General features: G+C 40.0%; 1 protein-coding gene across 1 annotated transcript; it reads right to left on the bottom strand.

Moving 5' to 3' along the window:
* Positions 1-2,799: 2,799 nt before the first annotated feature.
* On the bottom strand, positions 2,800-10,265 carry LOC141334116 (uncharacterized). Its single transcript, XM_073839260.1, has 4 exons — positions 10,099-10,265; positions 3,918-3,976; positions 3,141-3,785; positions 2,800-3,056 (listed from the first exon to the last, which is right to left on the bottom strand). Exons 1-4 carry the CDS (start codon positions 10,222-10,224, stop codon positions 2,822-2,824), a joined length of 1,065 nt encoding a protein of 354 aa, XP_073695361.1. The 5' UTR covers positions 10,225-10,265; the 3' UTR covers positions 2,800-2,821.
* Positions 10,266-22,032: the final 11,767 nt, after the last annotated feature.

Below are 22,032 nucleotides of genomic sequence, written 5' to 3'. Positions count from 1 at the left end.
AACACTAGAAAGACACAATATTCTGCAAAACTGCCTTTAAAATTTTACAACTCAAAAGCTTATATATATTTAAAAAAAAGAGTTAATTCTAATGAAAAAAATACTTCGGATATGAACTGTACACTAGAAATGAGCACTTTAACAAATAAAAATCTAGAATGCATTTGTAATGCATTACGCATGTGTACATACGTAGCCTACTAGAGATGCGCAGGTGAGGTCAAACGTCACTCGAATCCACAGCTTCAAATAAATTATCTGCTCGCCCCTTTTATCTGTCTGCTTTTTTGAATGGTTTTCTGTTGTCAGTGAGCGTTCTGCACGCTGCTTATGCGCCCTGGGCGCCTCGCGTTTTTGCAGAAGCGCCTTGAGCGCCTGAAGTTGAAAAAAAAGCAACTCTGAGCAGAAAAACGCCCAACGTCATTTCGTATTGGTGATTAGATTTTACGTTGCTTAAAAAGTCCGGAGACTGCAAGAAATGAAGGAGAAACTTTTGGTGTCTGTCGTGGGTAACCCAGAGCTGTATTTTTTAGGGTATTTTTAACAGCAAAAAACAAAGATTTTAGAGCGCTCGCGCTATAATCCTTTGATTTGACTGGCAGGACAACTGTTTTGGTCATTGCCTAGCACCATAAAAAAAAGTCACCAATGTAACATTAAACATTTAAAGTCACCAAAAGGCAGTGCGGTGCGCCTCACGTTTTTAGATATAAAAGACGCGTTCGGGTTGATCGGGGCCTTAATCACCCCTACTTTTAAACCAAATGCACGCTGAAAAGAATGACGTTAACTGACATATGGACGTGACTCTCCGCAATCTCTGATGAAATCGGTCAGGTTTTCTCTATTTTAGAGCCGTTCTGAGCCTCCTATATGAACGGCATACTATCCTTGGACTAAAAGGGGTTCACCAGTATAAGTAATTTCAGATCGTAAAATTAAGTTTTCATTTTAAGGTATTATTTTAGTTTTAATGAACTGATTAAAATTAGTAATCAAGAATAATTATTATTTTACCACTTGCCTCCCAGACGGCGCGATCATCAAATAAAAGGAAAATGCATCAGCATCAGCAACCAGCTAACGTCTGTCCAAGCAACAAGTAACTTTGTCTTTAAGCTGACGGTTCAAGTTTCTTGCAAGGTCCTTAATTCTTTTAGCCACAGTAGGCTATGTCTTGACAAGCTAATACTGGCAAAAGTTTTTTTCTCAGGACACACAAGCTCCGCTGCCTTTACCATACACGCGAGTGCTTGCCACGCTCAGTTACTCAGTTAGCCGACGTGTTCGAAATTTGCTTTAGGCGCCGCTTTAGAATGCGTGTTAGAGACAATAAAACATTAAAATAAAAAATGAATAAAACCAAGATAATATTGCCGCGAATACCCTTACATATACTTTATTTAATACCACTACTTCTAGTAATAATAATGATAATAAAAAAAATATTATATTTAATTTTATTGTTCAAAGCATCCTGCGGGCCGTATTGGACGCCTTAGTGGGCCGCATTCGGCCCGCGGGCCGTATGTTTGACACCCCTGGTATAACTGCACTAAGCAGCGCTTACCTTTTTCCCTGGTTCCCACGCTGGCGACAGAGGGCTCCGAGTCTGGTTCCGATGAGTGTAAGTGCTGCTCAGGAAGGAAACTCGGGGCCGAGGCCCCAGAGGTGAGAAAACTAGCTCTTTTTGAGAAAATGTGGGTACCGTCGACTGAAGTACACAGTGGCTCCCGGCCCTCCACCAGGAGCGGGAACGTTGATGTCATCGTTCCTCTCATGTCATGAACAAAGTTCCCCGGTGTAGATATTGGCTTCAACCCAAGAGGTATAGTGTCCTCAACCCGAGAGGTTTCCAACAAAGTTTTCTGTTTGCATAACTATGAGTGTTTCTCAAGTAGCCCCTGTATTTGTGTCTCAAGATATGAAAATTCAACCTAAATTGAGTGTACCTCAAGGTCTCTCTTTTCGATTGAGCAAAACTCTGTCCCGCAGTTCTTCCACCTGTCCGCCACCATATTGAGATGTGGTTTAGAAGAGAGAGCGCATTAGAATAGAGCAAAACACTTGGCTGAACTCAGAACAGCAGACAAATATACTACTGCTACCAACTCTGCCATAAAGACACTGGTTTGTTAGGATGTTACTGTGAATTTAGCCTTTGGTCAGAATGTGGATGACAACAGTTACTAGGGTAGGACCAATCTTGACTAAACCAACGGCATTCATCGCGAGCCTCAAGCCGGAATGGTTGAATATTTCAGTGAGTGTGAATGAGAGCTGAAGGGAATATCACTGGTGAAAATTGTGGTACTTTTCAGTTTGAATATGTTTTATATATTTTCCAGAACAGATACCTTTGAAAGTCTAACAGGATGTATGAGCTGTGTGTGTGGACGGTGGAAAGAAACTTCTGTTTTAGGCACCAGCAGAAGATGCACGGGAGGAGTAAAAGATAGCGAGAATTGTGAAATATAAGGGTGCGTCTCTGAAAGAGAATTCAGAAGCACATAGGGAACTTAGAAGAGCTGAGCTTCTCGAGCGCTGTATATGTTACTCTTGGTCTCTCCTATTTGCTGAGCTTGAATAAAACTTTTAAACTTTGACTGATTGACTCCAAACCATTTTTGAACACGCATTGGACGCTTTGAAAGTCCAACAAAATCCACTTCACTTTCAGTCAGTCAGATCTATCGTATTAATTCAGAACCAGCCTTGATTTTACATTACATAGCATTTTTGACATACACTTTAACAAAGGAAATTTTTTACATGTATCTATAAATGTGATGATTGAAATGACTCCTTTTTCTAAACTTCGTCAATCTGAGGCAACTGGCAATTTCTTCCTAGAATGAGTTTCCAAATGACGTTTCATGCTGTTTTGATGTGTGAAACTTTTCTCACACTGAAGACACTTGAAAAGCTTCTCTCCAGTGTGAACTCTCAGGTGACCCTTTAGGTTTGCTTTATGTGTGAAACCCTTACCACACTGAGAGCAAGTGAAGGGCTTTTCTCCAGTGTGATTATTCATGTGGACATTTAGGTGACTTTTCCATGTAAAACACTTTCCACACTGAGGACATATGAATGGCTTCTTTTCAATGTGAATTTTCATGTGAGCATTGCATTGTTTTTTCTGTGTAAAACACTTTCCACATTTAGAGCAAGTGAAGGGCTTCTCTCCATTATGAATTCTCATGTGAACATTAAAGTGACTTTTCCACTTAAAAGACTTTCCACACTGAGGACATATGAATGGCTTCTTTTCAATGTGAATTTTCATGTGAGCATTGCATTGTTTTTTCTGTGTAAAACACTTTCCACATTTAGAGCAAGTGAAGGGCTTCTCTCCAGTGTGAATTCTCATGTGAACGTTAAAGTGACTTTTCCACTTAAAATACTTTCCACACTGAGGACATATGAATGGCTTCTTTTCAGTGTGAATTTTCATGTGGGCATTAAAGCTATCTTGTCGACTGAACATTCGTCCACACTGTTGGCAGGTGTAAGATCTCTCTCCAGTGTGAATTCTCATGTGAGTTCTTAGGTTTGCTTCAATCGTGAAACTCCTCCCACACAGTTCGCAGGTGAAAGGCTTCTCTCCAGTGTGAACACTCATGTGGGCATTAAGTTGTTTTATCCGTGTAAAAAACTTTCCACACTGAGAGCAAGTGAAGGGGTTTTCTCCAGTGTGAATTGTCATGTGGACATTAAGGTGACTTTTCCATGTGAAACACTTTCCACACTGTTGGCAGGTGTAAGGTCTCTCTCCAGTGTGAACACTCATGTGGGCATTAAGTTGTTTCATCTGTGTAAAACACCTTCCACACTGAGAACAGGTGAAAGGCTTCTCTCCAGTGTGAATCATCATGTGGGAATGAAGGTTTGTGCTTTGATCTTTCTTTGGTGTGGACATATTTTCGGTCTGTAAGCAACTAATTGATTTTTCGTGTATTTTGAAATCAGGATGTTCCTCATTTTGATCTTTCTCTTTAGTTTCATTTAGTTCTTGATGCTCCTCTTTCAGTGTCATCAGGTCTGAGGTAAAAAAAGAAGTTAACACCAGTTTAAAGGAACACTTCACTTTTTTTTTGGAAATAGGCTCATTCTCCAACTACGAGTTAATAAGTTGAGTTTTACCATGTTGAAATCCATTCAGCTATTCTCCTGTTCTGGCGATATCACTTTTAGCATACCTTAGCATAGATCATTGAATCCTATGAGACCAATATAGCATTGCGTTCACAGGTGCAGCAATATCATGCAGCGCCTGAAGTTCGGTCAAAATTTCATAAAGGCGGATACATTGGAAGTTACCTAGCTGGGAACTAATAATTATTTTCCCCACTGTCCTAATTTTAACATTTAGGCCATTTAGAAAGCATAGTTTGCTAAACTTTAGAGTCATGTGAGAGACAGAGAGAGATTAGGGCAAAATAAAGAGACGGTGAAGTTGCAGAAGGTGCAGTTCAGGAGAGGACTTTTAATTATTTTGTGGAAGTTGTAAGTCACTGTCTTAATGAGCAAGGCATCGCGTCACTCATTCATTTATTTAGTCATGAAGCAAATGGCTGTAGTTATGAATGGGTTAATGATCACTGTCTCTGAATCATTTAAAGCTGCAGATTCGTTCAGTAACGAAACACTGCTGTTTCTTGTAGACACACACCAGTTCTGTTGTGGATTACGTTGGAACTATTATTTTTTTGTTATAAAATAAAACAATATTGTATTTAAAATGTAGGCTGCATTTAAAAATGTGAAAATGTTCACTTATTACCTTTTTGTTTAAAGGGATAGTTCACCCAAAAATGATAATTTGATGTTTATTTGCTGACCCCCAGGGCATCCAAGATGTAGGTGACTTTGTTTCCTCAGCAGAACACAAACAAAGATTTTTAACAAAAACCGGTGCAGTTGCCAAATAATGGCAGTCAATGGTTACCAAGTCTTTAGAGGAAAGAAAAACATACACAGACAAATCCAAAATACACCCTGCGGCTCGTGACGTTACATTGATGTCCTAAGACACGAAACGATCGGTTTTTGTGAGAAACTGAACAGTATTTATATCATTTTTACCTTTGATACACAGCTACGTCCATCTCTCCTGAGCACGAGCTTAGCTTTCGGCTCGTGACATGTGAACGCGCACTAACGTAGTATACGCAAACGTCGGAAGCGATCTGTCGCTTGTATACGACACTCATTGTTTACACAGTGCACACAGACTGTGGATATAGCGGCTATTCAAAATGGTAATTACTTGTGCTTATCCTGATTGTTCAAACCGATTTAAAGCTAAAATATTACATTTGCTTGCGTAAACTCATCCGGGACTTTTAACCGATTTCCCCTTACGGCGTTTGCGTATACTGCGCCAGAGCACATATACACAGGTAACAAGCCGGATGCAAAGCTGGTGCTCATGACAGATGGACGTGGCTGTGTATCAAAGGTAAAAAATGATATAAATACTGTTCAGTTTCTCACAAAAACTAATCGTTTCATGTCTTAGGACATCAATGTATCGTCACGAGCCGCAGGGTGTAATTTGGATTTGTCTGTGCGTGTTTTTGTTTACTTTTAAAGGTTTGGTGCCCCAGGCAGACCGAGGAGGGGGGGAGGATAATCTGCCATCGGACGGATCAATGGTTAAAGACCCGGACAATGGGAAAAGGACTACGAGACTGGATGCGGAAAGACAGAAGGCTGAAGAAACAAGAAGATGCAACATCTGTGGAGGGCTGTTCAAGAACGAGCGTGGTGTAAAAATCCACCAAGGCAAGTCCAAGTGCAAAGAGCAGAGTCAGCAACGCAGAACACCTAAGCTTACGCAGAGTGACATCTCTAAGTTTGTTAAGGATGTTCATCAGTCGGTGGAGGAGGACCAGGGCCAGGAGGCAAACCACAGTGCCCCAGACCTCCCTGCTCAACCTACTCAGAGCACAGGAAGAGTCGGTGAACCCGAAGGTCTAAAAGACTTCGAGAGAAAACCACGGTTGAACTTACCACCAGCAGCAGACTGCCGATGGACCCAACTGGATGATGATCTAAATACCATCCTGGAAAACACTCTGAAAGGAGATGCAGCCAAGAAGATCAGGATCATGGTTGACATTGTGTACCAGACGTGCCATGACACATTTGGCGGAAAAGAAAGCAAGACTCCTAGGCCACCAGCAGGGCCTAGCAGGAGACAGCGACAGATCAAAGAACTGCGAGAAGAGTTAAAGACGCTAAAAAGAAGGTGGCGGGAAGCAAGCGACGAGGAAAGAGCGGCTCTGAATGAGATCAGCAGAGAGATGCGGAAAAGGCTAATCCAGCTTCGGAGTGCTGAGACCACACGGGAGAAGCAGAGGGAGAAGCGCCGAAAGAGGAAAGCCTTTTTTAACAACCCTTTCCAATTCACAGCGGACCTACTAGGAAAGCCGAAGGGTGGGACCCTGTCATGTGCAAAGGAGGAAATAGAAGACAGTGTGGCAGCTGCACATGGAGACTTCTCTAGAAGTATTCCTTTGGATGAATGCCCGTTCCAACTGCCGATTCTTACACCACACACCTCTTTTAACATGGCAGACTTCACCGCGGACGAAGTGAGGGCAGTGGTTAAAAAAGCACGGGCAGGATCAGCCCCAGGACCATCAGGAACCACCTACAAAATCTATAAATGCTGCCCACTGCTGCTGAAAAGGCTCTCAAAGCTCTTACGGACACTGTGGAAGAAGAAGCTGGAACCTGGGCTTTGGACTCTTGCTGAGGGCTGCTTTGTGCCAAAAGAGCTAAATTCCACCAGACTCGATCAGTTCCGGGAGATTTCCCTCTTGGACGTAGAGGGAAAAATATTCTGGTCCATCATCGCCAAAAGGCTAACAACATACCTGCTCGCCAACGAATTCATTGATCCCAGTGTCCAAAAAGGAGGAGTACCGGGATATTCAGGCTGCCTGGAGCACACGGCAGTGATTAGCCAGCTGATCAATGAAGCCAGGAGTAGCAACAACACCCTCTCCGTTGTGTGGTTGGACCTCGCCAAAGCCTACCCAAGTGTCCCACATCAGCTGATCCGAAAGGCATTGGATCACTACCGAGTTCCTCCAGAGGTAATTAAGCTTGTAATGGCACATATGGATGCGCTGCAGATGAGGTTCACCGTAGGAAGCATCACCACCAAATGGCAAAGGCTTGAGAAGGGAATCATGGCAGGATGCACAATTTCCGTGGCCCTGTTCATAGCGGCTATGAATCTGTTGTTAAAGGCAGGAGAAATGCATTGCAGAGGCCCAGAAGCAGTAGACGGCACGAGACACCCCGCGTGTCGAGCTTTCATGGACGATGTGACTGTGATGACTCCATCTATGCAGGGGACACAGTGGATCCTGAGCGCACTGGGAAAAATGGCAACATGGGCACGCCTGCAGTTCAAACCAGAAAAGTCAAGGAGCCTCAGTATCTTGAAGGGGAAGTTAACAGGAAATACCTTCAACATCCAAGGCTCTGAGATCCCAACAATCCAAGATCAAAGGATCCGATGCCTTGGTAAGCAGTACGACAGCTCTCTAAAGGACACCGGCAATCTCACTAATATCAAGGCCCAGCTGAACACCTGGCTTAAGGCAGTCGAGCACAGCCAGCTGCTCGGGAGGTTCAAAGTCTGGTGCTTCCAGTACGGCATCATACCCCGGCTGAAATGGCCCTTCCTACTCTACGACTTTCCCGTGTCCCAGGTGGAAGGAATGGAAAGACTGTGCAGCAAGTACTTGCGGAAATGGTTGGGAGTCCCCCCATCATTCAGTGCAGTCAACCTGTACAGCAAGACCTCCAAGCTTCCCTTGCCAATCTCATCGGTAGTTGAGGAGTTTAAAGCCACCAAAGCAAGGGCAGTCAGTACACTGCTATCGTCTAAAGATGGGAAAGTAAGACATGCAAGCAAGACCATCAAATGTGGCAGAAAGTGGAGACCCCAGCAAGCCGTAATGGAAGCAGAATCCTACTGGAAACACCAAGAAATCGTAGGCGTGGTATGTCGGGGACGCCTGGGCCTCGGGCACTATAGTGATAAGAGGTGGAGCAGGGCTGATACCAGAGCTAGAAGAGGCCTTGTGGTGCAAAGAGTCCGCGAGGCAGCAGAGGAGGATCGTCAGGTGAAAGCGATTGGACTTGCTTCTCAGGGTCGATGGACGCAGTGGGACCAGGCACAGGAGCGACCATTGTCTTGGAAGGAACTGTGGCAGACCGACCAGGGGAAGCTAAGCTTTCTCCTGCGCTCAGTGACTGACCTGCTGCCAACACCAAGGAATATAAAGATCTGGGGCGGAGAGGAAGACCCATCGTGCAACCAATGTGGAGCAGCATTCTGTACACTAAACCACATTCTGGCCGGTTGTCCAAAAGCATTGGCAGAAGGCCGCTACAGATGGAGGCACGACAAAGTCCTCACGGAAATTGCCAAATGGGTGGAACAGCAGCGAGTCAAAACCAACAACAAGCAGGCCTACCCGCCCCAGTCCACAACCTTTGTGAGGGAAGGAGACAAGGCTCATAAGACTGGCATGGGGACCAAGAACCCACCCTCTACCTTGCAGCGAGCCTCTGATTGGGAGTTGAGAGTGGACCTGAAGAGGAAACTTGTCTTCCCTCAGGATGTGGCAGTGACATCCCTCCGACCAGACATGGTCCTGCTATCCAGGAGCACGAAAACCATCATAATTGTTGAACTCACGGTGCCCTGGGAAGAGAGGCTAGCCACGTCACACCAATTGAAAAAAGCCAAGTACCAAGACCTGGTCGACGAAGCCACTTTAAAGGGGTGGCATGCAACCAGCTACCCCATTGAAGTTGGGTGCCGCGGGTTCCCAGCAAAATCGGTGCGCTACTTCCTCCAGAAGTTGGGCCTGGAGCCGAAACTTCTGAAGAAAGCCACCAGAGGCATAGCTGCAGCAGCCGAGTCCAGCTCAAGATGGCTGTGGCTGAAGAGAGCCCACAGTTGGAATCCTTCTGCAGGTGAAGGCTAGGCAGTCTTCACGGCCCCACTCAGGCGAGGTGTTCAGGTTAAGGGGCGAAACACCTGAGACCCTGAGATCCCTGCTGATGATGTGGAAGGGTTCCAACAATGTGGATGCTCCAAGGAATACCATCTTGGAAGAACATCGGCATCACTATAACATCACTATAGTAAGTAGTTCCTACAGTGGCAGAGGCAGCTTGTGGCAAAGCATCTTTGATGTTTATTTCACCCTATTATTCGACTGACAGACTGCACGGGTTTTCGTTAAAAATCTTAGTTTGTGTTCTGCTGATGAAACACAGTCATCTACATCTCGGATGCCCTGGGGGTAAGCAAATAAACATCAAATTATCATTTTTGGGTGAACTATCCCTTTAACTTATATAAAATCAACATTTGCGATAATTTGGATGTTCAAGGAATATTGCATTCTTGCTCGTATTTTGAAACATTAAATAATAACTCACAATGCATGTTTCTGTATCAAAGAGTTTCTTAAATCGATCTCTATGTACAGTCTGTCAACATTTGTTCCTCATGCTATTAAGTGCTACAAATCTCCTTTAAAGACACAATGAACAGCAGCATGATTTGCTAAAGCAGCACTCTGTGGGCATTCAATCATACGTACGCTGCTGGTGTGGATCCAGTCAGTTTTCAAGACAAAATTGAGGTAACAATGTCATTTGATTATTTACTACCATTTAAGTTTTATAGTAAAAGTAGAATTTGGCTTGTCAGAAATACTTGCTTAGTTTTGATGTTATTTACAAAGCTTGGGGTTCAGTAAACAAATGCCAAGCACAGTATTTTGTTTGCAAATCCTCCATCACCTCACTTTCAAATGTTTGGAAACGCTCGTGTGGATGGAGCATATTGTTTAGGTTAATATTAAAGTTACTTAATCTTAATTCATGATGTGAAAGCAAGATATTGTGTTAGTGTTTGTCATGTGATCAACACTTCTGTTGAATGTCTCCACATTTCTGCACTCCTGTGACATCATTCATGAATACAATTAATTTCAGTTTTGAGATTAAAAACCAACCTGTTTGTTCCTCAGTATCTTCATGTTTGACTCTAAATGCCTCTTCAATGTCTTCATTCTCCTCTCGAATGAACACCATATTTGTTTGTTCCTCACTATCTTCATGTTTCAATGTGAATGTTTCTTCAATCTTCATGTCTTCGCTCTCCTCTTTAATAAACGCCATCTTTATAACAGTGTGTCTCTGCTGATTCTCCAGGAGTTTTTCTGTGTGGTTGAACACTTTGTCCTGTTTAAGATGAGAATAATTAATAGAAAGAAAAATGCATGCAAACTAAATCTCTGTGCGTCTCAATCAGCCCCTAGTTCAGTAGTCAGTGCACTAGTAAGACAGAGGTTATAGACTTGATATACAGTATATACAAATTACACAGAACGTTCATATTTAGGCAGGTTATTTTTTTTATTTATATTTGTTATTCAATTATTTATCTTATCTAATATATTACACTTTAATGAAATCCTTCTCGGTTGTGATTCATCGTTTGTTTGTTGTTGTCGTTTGTAGTCCGCGTGCCGCTGAATCGAATCACTGAATCATTTCACAAATGATTCGGATTCTCAGTTTCTCTCATCACTTCTTATCATCAGACGATTGATTCAAGATATCGAGAGCGAACTGAGACGCACCTTCTCTGTTACTAAAGGCTAACGTTTTATTTAACTAACACTAAATAAAGCATTACAACGTTATATTTAACAATGACGGATTTATTTATTTTACATAGCTTGTAAATGTTTTAATTGATATAACAGTGTGCATTAGTTTAACAACTTTAAAACCACAAACCTTTCTTCAGGTGAATCACAACAGATGAGGAGCTCAGCGCATCTTTATGACGTCACATCACCAGAGCAAAATAAAAGTCCCATTCGTTCACTTCTCTCTAGAATCACAAACATATCATAGAAATGTTGTATATCATAGAATTCTGTACCCATATGATGATGCATTGCTAAAGTTATTAACATCGTAAATCTTGGAATGCTTTTCTCTATCTTCCTTTTTCTACTTTTTTCCTTCAATGTACATTTTTAACACTATACTTCCTGTTTTTATACCTTGCCATTAAATTCACATAAAACTAGTTAATGCTGCTGTGTAACTGTTACAAGGTCTAGCGCACCTGCCCTGAAGCGGCTTCATAGCTGCATTCATGTTTGCACGTCTCATTTGATGTGGTAATTTCACAGAAGTTGAAGACTTGTTCTCGCCCCCTACAGTGCAATTCAACTAGATATACGTCATCCGCGCTAAAATATCAAGGTGAAAGTCATCATATCTTACGTATTTTAGACCCAGCTCCCAACCCAACTTTGAGAATAGATTAACGGCGATATTTTTTTTATCGCCCGATAAGAGTCTCACGTTAACGCAGCACGTTAACACCGATAACGGCCCACCACTAATTTTAATATATGGTTGGCATTAAAGCTTTCTGCACCTAAACATGACAACTGTGACTTTTAGACAGAATCCTACACTCTCGTGATTTCTTACTATGTTCAGGGGCTCGTTCTTCGTACCTCGCTAACTCAGTTAGCTGGATTTGATTGTTGACGATTCCGCGTGATCTTGGATCGTTCAGTTCTTCGAAGCTCATCCTGGACTTGCTGTCATAGCAACAGGTGCGCAAGCTTAAACCTGCTCGAGAGCAGGTTTATTTCATGTAAACAGGATTTAGGCTGCGCTCCTGGCGGGTTATGATTGGTTGAAATGGCGAGGTCACATCTGATTGGTTAAAGAGCACGACTGACGCGGACTGACTCATGTGGGAAAAAAAAAGTATTTTGCAAAAAAAGTGTAGAAAATAATTACGACGATTCACACATGAATGATGACCACAGCTACACACACATTATATATATATAGCCTATATGTGACCTTGGACCACAAAACCAGTCATAAGGTTAAATTTGACAAAACTGAGATTTATACATTATTTATAAGCTCAATAAATAAGCTTTCTATTGATGTATAGTTAGTTAGGATAGGACAATATTTGACTGAGATACATCTATTTGAAATCAGAAATCTGAGGATGCAAAAAAATCAAAAAGACTGAGAAAATCACCTTTAAAGTTGTCCAAATCAGATTCTTAATAATGCATATTACAAATCACAAATTACATTTTGATATGTTTACAGTAGGAATTTTACAAAAAATCTTCATGGAACATGAACTTTACTTAATTTCTTAATGATTTTTGGCATAAAAGAGAAATCTAAAATTTTGACCCATGCAATGTATTTTTGGCTATTGCTACAAATATACCCCAGCGACTTAAGACTGGTTTTGTGGTCCAGGGTCACATACAGTTGCAATCAAAATTATTTAACCCCCCAGAGACTGCAGTAGCCTACTTTACAAATGATTTTTGCTCTTTCTGAAGATTCAGGACTAAATTGCATCTAAAACAGTTTTCTGGCATGTTAAAAGTGATAATGTCAATATATAATGTAATGTTTTTGAGTTATAGGATTTTTTAATAACACAGCTATGTCAGAATTATTCAACCCCTATTCAACATTGCTGTTTTAAGACAGTTATTTTTATGGTCAGGAACAAAATTGTCTTAAAACATAATTAAGCCTTTACAAACGTATTAAAAATGTAATTAGCTTGGGGTGTTACACATAGTATACTCTTAGCCCATACAAGTGCTGAAGATGAGTAGCAAATATGGAAAAGTCAACAGAGAGCTGACACTAAATCAATAGAGAAGAAATAGTTTGTTATCTTAAAACTACATGAAGATTTCTAAGACATTACAAGTTCCTAGAGACACAGCTGGCAGTCGTATTCCAGATTAAAGTGTGTTGAACCAGAAAACCTTTGAGGGTGTTGAACAAAAAAGCACAATATCATAAAATGTTTGATCAGATCAACTGAGAAAAACTTGCAATGTACAGCCAAAGCCTTGCAAGACGACCAGAAGAAAGGAGGACAAATATTTCATTGCTGTGTATAAGAAGGACACTAGACAAGTATAGTCTTCATGTTGAGGAATCTTGCTGAATACCATTCTTGACCAAGAAGAACAAAAAGCTGACTTGAACATGGTAAAATTCATTTAGTTAAAGACCTGTGGAGTTCTGGAAGAATGTTTTATGGAGTGATGTGACCGAACTGGAACTTTTTTGGATGTATGGATCAGAGGTACGTCTGGTGCCAAAAAGACAAAGTTTATAAGCAGAAGAACACCATCTCCATCATCAAACACGGAGGTGGGCCAGTCCTTTTATGGGGTTGTTCTACTGTAGCAGGAAGTGGAAAACATGACCATACAAAGGATATCATTGATTTATTAAAGTATCACACCATTTTGGCAAACATTGCGATGCCTTTTGTGCAATGTCTGAAGCTAAAAATCAATGGACTTTCCTGCAGGACAATCATCCCAAAGTATACATTCAAATCTACTTACGCTTGGTTCAGGGATCAGTCATAGAATGTTTTTTTAATAAGTGGCCTGTTCAGTTTCCAGATGTAATTCTCACTGAAAATACATGGTTGAATTTGAAGCAAGCAGTGGCAAAGTAAAAACCAAAGATTATCAGTGATCTGAAAGCTTTTTCAGGGGAGGAATAATTTTGAACATGAATGTTTAGAGCCAATTCGATTTTTTTTAATTATTATTCATCAACTTACGTTCTCAGAATTACTCAAATGTGTCTTAATAAACTTTCTTTAATAGTTTACTGATGCCTTTGTTTAATTTGTTTCACAAAATGTTGTTCTCTGTAGCAAAATGTCTTACAAGTCAAGGGGGTTGAATAATTTTGATTGCAACTGTATATATATATATATATATATACACCGTTCAAAAGTTTGGGGTCAGTACATTTTTTTTTTAAAGTAATTAATACTTTTATTCAACAAGGATGTATTGAGTTAATAATTAAAAATGTATTCAAAGTTAATAATAAATAATTTACATTGTTATTAAAAAAAATACATATTTTGAATATATATACTTTTTAAACTTGTTATTCATGAAAGAATCCTGGGGGGGGGAAAAAAATCACAGGTTCCAAAAAATATTTGGCAGCACAACTGTTGATATTATCCAACATTGATCATTCTAATAATAAATCAGCATATTAGAATGATTTCTGAAGGATCATGTGACACTTAAGACTGGAGTAACAGCTGATAAAAATTTCATCACAGGAATAAATTCTATTTTAAAGTATGTTAAAATAAAAAACATTATTTTATATTGTAAAAACATTTTGCAATATTACTGTTTTTTCTTCTGTATTTTTAATCAAATAAATGCAGCCTTGATGAGCATAAGAGACTTCTTTAAAGACTATTACAAGTCTTACTGACCCCAAACTTTTAAACGGTAGTGTATATAAAAATAAAAATATAAATAAAATAACATATCAAGGAAAAAACAAGTAACATGGGCAGCACCTTTTGCATGCTTTGAGATGTTTCCTGTCATTTTAATTAAAGACTCAAATTCGGCATAACCTTCCAATAAAAGCTCTTGTTCTGCTTGGGAGAAAAACTGGGCACGTTCTTTGGCCATGCTGAACAGCCAATAACAGCGTTGCTAATCATTGTTTCTACTATTGATACATATCCCCTTTTAAACCAACGCATGAACGCGCACTTATCTCAGATAACTCAATCCAGCGATACTAATCATGAACAACAGGTGTGTTCGAAGAACCCAGTTAGCCGGATCATGATTAGCCCGATCTTGGATGTCTCATTTGATCTCGGATGTTGTAAGCAACGTACGAAGAACGAGCCCCAGGTCTCTCAGCGAGCGGCGATTCGAAACAGTTAGTCATTTTGTGAATCAACCGATTCAATTGACTCGGAGTTTGTAATTCGTGTTTCTGATCTGAATCACTAACAGAGAGAGAAATCAGACTGATCTGTGGATGGGCTTTACTCTCTCAAAATAACGTTCATTATTAGATCAAATATTACAATGTTACACGCAGTACAAGTAAAATCCCCTTTCACTTGCCCTTTCACAAAATCCACTTGTCCCGGACAAGCGTTAATGTCGAGCCCTGAGTAGTAACCGAGTGTGATCGCTCACTCAAGTCACATGACATGAAATGCACTTGGAAAATACTAACTTTAGAATATAATATTTAGAACAAAATTTAGAACAAAAGCTCATCATTACTAATACAATTTAATCAAATGTGATAAAATAAAGATGTGTTTAAATTGGTTAAATTAGTTAGAGACAAGTGACGTCAACCCCAACAATGGGCAGCAGGGTACCGCGGTACGCCACGAGAGTTTCGCGATACGTATCGTGGTTGGTGTATCGCGATATTTCGGTTCGGTTTGTAATATCGTTACACCCCTAGTAGAGACCCAGGCAATACTTCGAGCAAAGTTTCATGTTGTGTCGAGCCTTCTTAGTGTTGTAAAAATATTGATTTTGATGCGCTCAAAGTTATGCCCCTAGTTCTCCCATTCACCGGCCATTGACCACAAAACGAAATCACGGTCAATCTCAAAAACTGCTTGTTTGTCGTAATTATGCTTTTAGATATAATTTTCTTTTTTAAATACAGATAGAGTATGTTAAAAGCACATTTTAGTTCAATTTCATGGTGTCTCAAAATAGCACAGTTGGGTACACTTGGTATTAAGTTTATCTTAACATATACTTAATACTATTTTTTAGTACATTAAGTACAAAATTAGTGTGCGAAAACAGAGCAGTTTATTGTGTAGTGCATGTGTACAGTGTAAGTGTATTTTCATTGCATTTAAGTATATTTTTTTTCCACATGGGAGATCAAGATTAAGGTTCTCGACTACTTTAATGACAAGTATACTGATCCTGAAAGAGATGAGCTACTCACCATGACTGCCTTTCTGGACCCAATATTCAAGACCATGTACATGTCCACTGAGAAGCTGGGGGACATTAAGGTGAGAGCTGCGCTGGTAGAATCATCTCTTGCAGAGAATCAACCTGAAAGAGAGAGAGAAGCAGTCACTACTCCACTACCATCAGCCAAGAAACTCAAGAAGAGCCTTGGTAGCTCCTTCCAGAAGACCAGCAGTGCATCTTCCTCACGTTCACAGAAGCAGATCATTGAGCAAAAGCTGAACAGCTGCATTCTGGTAATGGCACCAGACAGTGAGACTGATCGTTCATGTGTGAGTTGTCTGGTAAAGTACTTATGCATCCCTGCCACAAGTTTGCTCTCTGAGAGGACATTCAGCACTTGGGGCAATGCCATCACATTTAGCAGGACAGGACTGAAGCCAGAAATGGTCAACAGGTTGATGGTTGAGGCTGGAAAAGTTTACTTTGTAAAGCTTACAGTGCATCATATACAGTGTAACATATTTAAGTTTGTATTAATGAACTTATTTTTCTGTGTAATCTGCGTTATCTCCTATGTACTATACAGTATTTTATTTAATTTGACATAATATAACACTTTAGGCCTACCTCATATTGCAGGTTTGAAACTGTTAAACTGTTTCACTTCAATAACAATAAAGTTTTGAGTTCTTAAACTTAAATAATGTTTTACAGTAGGATAACCACTTATATGTAAAAAGATCAAAGGAATTTAGATTTTTCTTAATAAACAACTGCCCTAAATCACATGCTTTATTCCTACAGTATTTGTATTAAATGGAGAAAACAATGAACGATTGGCAATTTCATTATTATTAATATTATTACATATAAATTTTTTTTACTAATTAAGTACTTGATTTTTTTATGTACATTTTTTATGTTTTTTAAGTAAAAAAAAGTACTGCAATTTTATGCAGGCTACTTAATCTAAGTTTATATTAGCACTTTTTTTATATAATCCTACTGCTCAAAATACCTGGGAATTTCCCAAAATAACCATTATATGGAGTCAAGATATATTTTTGTTGTTGATATGGATTACATTGATGAAAGTGATGTAGTAATGTTCACTGTGAAGCTTACACTGCGATGTAAGAGAAAACAGATTTGACCACCTAATGTTCACCAGTAAGAAAGAAGTGTTTTAAAGCTTGTTGTATTGCAGAAGGAGACAATGGCATGAGGATAAGGCCTACATTTAGAAAGAACATTTTAAGGAAAATATAATTATATTTTCATAAGTCTTTTTCTTCTAAAATCTAGTCTGTGGTGTAAAAACACCCCCGGCCAAATTCCCAACTGTTGTTATCAGCTATCAGTATTTACTTATTATTTTCAGAATATATTATGAATCCACACATTCAGTCTACTCGGTTAGTTGATCTAAACAATATACACATTTATACCGTTGATAAACAACATAAAAACAGACGTCACATAAGGCATTTTAATAAAACTGCTAACGTTACAGCAGCAGGGAATATGAACGTGCATGAGTTATTTTATTTAATCTGTCATTATAATGTTTCATTTTTTGACCTAAAACACACTGGTGCTGATGACCTGCATTCAAGCTTTCAGTAGGCTTAACTAGATAACCACTTAAAGCAGATTTAGTTTATAAACAACTGACAGTTTTGACCTCAATATGATTTTCAGTTACAAAAATTGATCCTAAAATTCGACATTAGTAACTTACTTTTCGCAGTATCGGTCGCGCGCGCGCGCGCTCACAAGATCTCCCGGTTCTCACGAGTGAATTCAGTTGAGACTCGCTCTAAACGGCTCATTTGAATCAGTGAGTTATCGACTCGAGAACAGCTGCGATCGGATCAGTTCAATTCGTGAATGAATCGTTTGGTGAGATTTGCGAACCGATTTAACAGGTTCATTGAAAGGAATCATTTTGTTCATAATTCAGACACCGCTTCTGCGTCTCGGACCACGCGCTTTATGAGGAGTACCGGTATGTTTTATTAAATGTAATGAACTAAAAGTAAAAGTTACTCAAAATAAAACCAGTTAAGTACAGATACTTAAAAAATGTACTTAAGTTACTGTCCACCACTGGTAGTGACGTGGCCGTTTTATATATTTAATTTATTTTATTTAAGTCACTCTCACTGTGATATTCGTGTGAATAGGGGATAGATGTCGGGTTATATTTCATACATTAACGACTCCACAGTTTTATAGTCACATTAGTTATTAAATGCGGTGCCAGTCTCGAGCATTCATTTGGCCATTCACGTATCGCGAGACTTGCTTTTTAAAAGTAAACAGTTCTGTTCTGTTTACAAACATCACCTGGAGACCGCAGAAATTCTGTTGACAAACGCAAATCTTGAATACGCTATTGATTATACTATGAAAGTTGTTTATGTTATGTTTATGTTATGTGAAAGTTGAATGTTTAGTCAAAAGACGAATTTCAGAGTGAAATCATCTGCTGACAATCTTCATTTCTCAAAGCACAGTTGTGAAGAAGAGTCTGAACGTAGTCTCCGGACCGTACCGAGTCTACACAGCGAGCTGAACTGCACACAGAGAAACACCCTGTGCCAATTTGATAAATCTGCACCCGATATCATGTCTTTAAGACTATTGTCCATCTCTGAGGAGGGTGCAGAGAGCCATTTGAGCCTCCAAAGTGTCACGGAGGCTTCTGTGGAGAAGAGCTCGAAAGGTGAGATTGAAATTATGTTTGAAACTACAACTGTGATTGACACAGACCTCACAAATTGAGGAAAACAAGATAAAATAGATGGTTTAGAGTGGGGCTAGGAGTTATATATCTGTTGTGTTCCTGTCATATTTGCTTTAGCATTAGAGAACGTAGCATTTGATGTCTGCTGGTAGTGGTCAACTCATGCTTTGGTCAATTTTAAAATGTAGTAAATATTATACATCGATTAATGTAGACCTATCTGTTTGGAAAATGTCAATATAAAGTTATGCTAATTACCTTGTATTTTAATAGTACTATTTATACAGTTAGGTGCCAAGGCAAATAAAATGTTCAAGTTTGACTTCATGATAATAACCTTGGGTCATATTTGTCGCTCATAGTATTTTTTTAGTAATTGTTTTTCCTACTTTAAGAACAACATACAAGCTGGAGGAAGAAGAAAACCATGCCCTCCTTCTTCAGGAAAATATGTACGGCTGCGAAGCTCCCCTTCTGCTGCTCCCAGGACACAGTGGAGTCTCAACCAGAGCTGGACATCTCTACACCAGATGTCAATTTGTCCATCTCTAAAGAGAGTGTGGAGAGCCTGGAACTGTTGAGCCTCAGCAGCCAGGATATGCTGTGCTTTAGCGTAGGCACGAGCATCATTAAGAGAGGAACTGTGGACATCCTGGACGTGTGGAACGATGACCATCTCTCCAGCTCCGATAGCTACCAAGAGGAGAGTAGCTTTGTACTTCCAGGTGAAGTTCCTGTTGAGTCAGTGGGGGCTTCAGCTTGCCTGAGACTAAAGGCACTGTCCAACGTAGATGACTCTACACCCAACGTCATCTCTAAGGACAGTATGGAGAGGCTGCGATTGGAGGTTTCAGGTGAGAAAAAAATGCATTACAAACAGTGACATTCATGTAGGTATAACAGTAAACTGTCAACTAATTATTTAATCCAATGTCAGAGAATATTTCTAATAGTTGTGTTTTCAAATTGGTTGATTTTAGTTCCACAAAAGGCCACAGAAGAGCCTAAGAAAGGGAAAGGAGTCCGCTCTTTCTTCAGGAGAGTGTGGAAGGCAGTCAAGCGTCCTTTCCGCTCCAAGAATAAAGTGGAGCCTATTGTGCCTCCTCAGCCAGAGCTGGATGATCCTGAGCCGTCACCTGCCCCAGAGTCCTTAGACTTCATCCCAACTAATGGTAAGTCTGTGATCATTATAACAAGATCAATTTGATTAAAGCAAAAATTAACATGTCTTATTTTGTCTATATTAATATGGTTTATTGTCTCAAGGCACCAGTTATATAAATTAAAACTGTGTCTTAGGAATTAACTAAAATGTAGTTTGTCAAATGTAAAGTGTTTATGCAAATGACTTTGTAAGTTATTACAAATCTTGAAAACGAAAACAGAAGAATTTGTTATACTGCTTTAAGCTTTTTATGCCACTTCAAAGGGTCTAGCATGCTTATATGTTCTCATGTTTTTGTGTGTTTCTTTCAGAATCCATTCGCTCTCGCTATAGAGTGAAAAAGATTATTGGACGAGGAGGCTATGGCAAGGTCTATGAGGGCATCCGGATTTCTGATGGCAAGAAGGTAGACAAACATTTTGCTCTTACTGTACATTAAAATCTGTATCCACTGTGTTTTTAAAGCACCTACATATAGTTTAATACTTAAATGCTCAATTCTTCGTGGTCAAGGTAAGGTCAGGTGTTCAATATGCTCATCTGTGTTTTTGCAGGTTGCCATCAAACGTATTCGCAAGACTCCACAGGATCAGTATCTTCAAATTGTAAGTTGGCAAAACATAATGTGTTTAGTTGTTTAAGAGCTGATTATTGTAGTTTAAGCAGCAAAAACTTATGACTCTTAACATTTAAAATGATACATGTTTTACCAAACTAACCTTTTGTGGCATCTTTTCTCTAGCCTGGGTATCCGAAACCTCTCATTACAGAAGTTGCACTGCTTCTAATGATGAAGGAAGAGCCCGTAAGCCCTCACTCCATCCAGCTCTACGAGTGGTTTGAGCATCCCCGAAAATTCACACTCATCATGGAGTTTCCAGATCCCTGCGAGAGCTTGCTGGACTTCATCAACAACAATCCTCCAATGAGTGAGACAACAGCGCGGGTCATCATGCGTCAGGCTGTGCAAGCGGTCCAGCACTGCGTTGAACATGGTGTTTTTCATAACGATATTCATCCAGAGAATATCCTGTTGAGAAAACACACCTTGGAGCTCAAGTTGGATCGACTTTGGCTGCGGTCATCTACTTGACAGGACAGGCTACAACTGCACGAAATACAGAGGTGAGTTGGCATTTAGTGTAACAGAGAGTGGAAACCAGCATGTAGTGATTTATTGATCATGAGATGTTTTAAAGTATTGCTAAATGCTGAAAATGTCTTGCTCACAGGAATAAACGGTTACATTCCACCTGAGCTCTTCATCTATGGCAAATTCTACTGCGTCCAAACAAACGTCTGGGCTCTTGGAGTCTTGCTGTATGAGATGATGAACAGGTGTCCTCCATTTCGTGACAGAAAGGAAGTCATGGAAGCCGACGTCAGATTTGTCAACCCAGATTTATCTGAAGGTGAGAGAATAGCATTGATGCACACATACAGCCTTTGCACAGAATGAACAAACACTGGTGGAGAGCATAGTACAACACAAAGCTGTTTTCATACATGCCAACATTAGTGTCACATGATCATGACTAAGCGGCTCTCTCCTGAAAACAGAATGCCGTGATCTGATTCTTCAGTGTCTAACCCGTGATCTAACTGAACGGCCGGTCATCGAAGACATCTTGCAGCATGACTGGTTTGAAACAGTGGATCTAAAATGAAGAGAGTCAGAGGTGAGACATTTGTCATCTTCAATATATAATATACATTTCAAATATGATTAGTGAAGTGAGTTAATTTGAGCAATCTTGTTGTACTATAATAAATGATGAGAGGAAAAAGACTTGAGTAAAAGACAGTCAGTGTGAAGAATGCTCTGCCTTTTTCTTTGCCAGGGTTGGACATACAGCATCCAGTGAAAAAGCAGATTGGATTGACACATGCTGACGGGAAACTCAGGCCTCTCAAGTAAGCCAGAACTACAGCAGAACTAGAGCCTGTCCACGTTCTTACAGCCCCGTCTGAAAAAGAGCAGAAGAATCAGAGCCTATGGCCTAGTGGTTAGCGCACTGACAAATAGAGCTACTGCGCTTGCGGCCGACCTGGGTTCGAATCTCGACCAAGGGATCTTTGCTGATCCCACATCCCCCTCTTGACCCAACACTTTCCTGTCAGTCTCCACTGTCCTGTCATCTAAAAAGCAAAAAAAAAGTTTTGTTTTAAAAGATTAAATTAGTTTTAAAAGCATATAGTTTTAGACGCTTAGTTGTAAATGCTTAGATTTAGCTTAG

Source organism: Garra rufa, chromosome 4 (genome assembly GCF_049309525.1).
Source record: "Garra rufa chromosome 4, GarRuf1.0, whole genome shotgun sequence".
NCBI classification, from domain to species: domain Eukaryota; kingdom Metazoa; phylum Chordata; class Actinopteri; order Cypriniformes; family Cyprinidae; genus Garra; species Garra rufa.
This window is presented reverse-complemented; position numbering and strand designations above follow the sequence as displayed.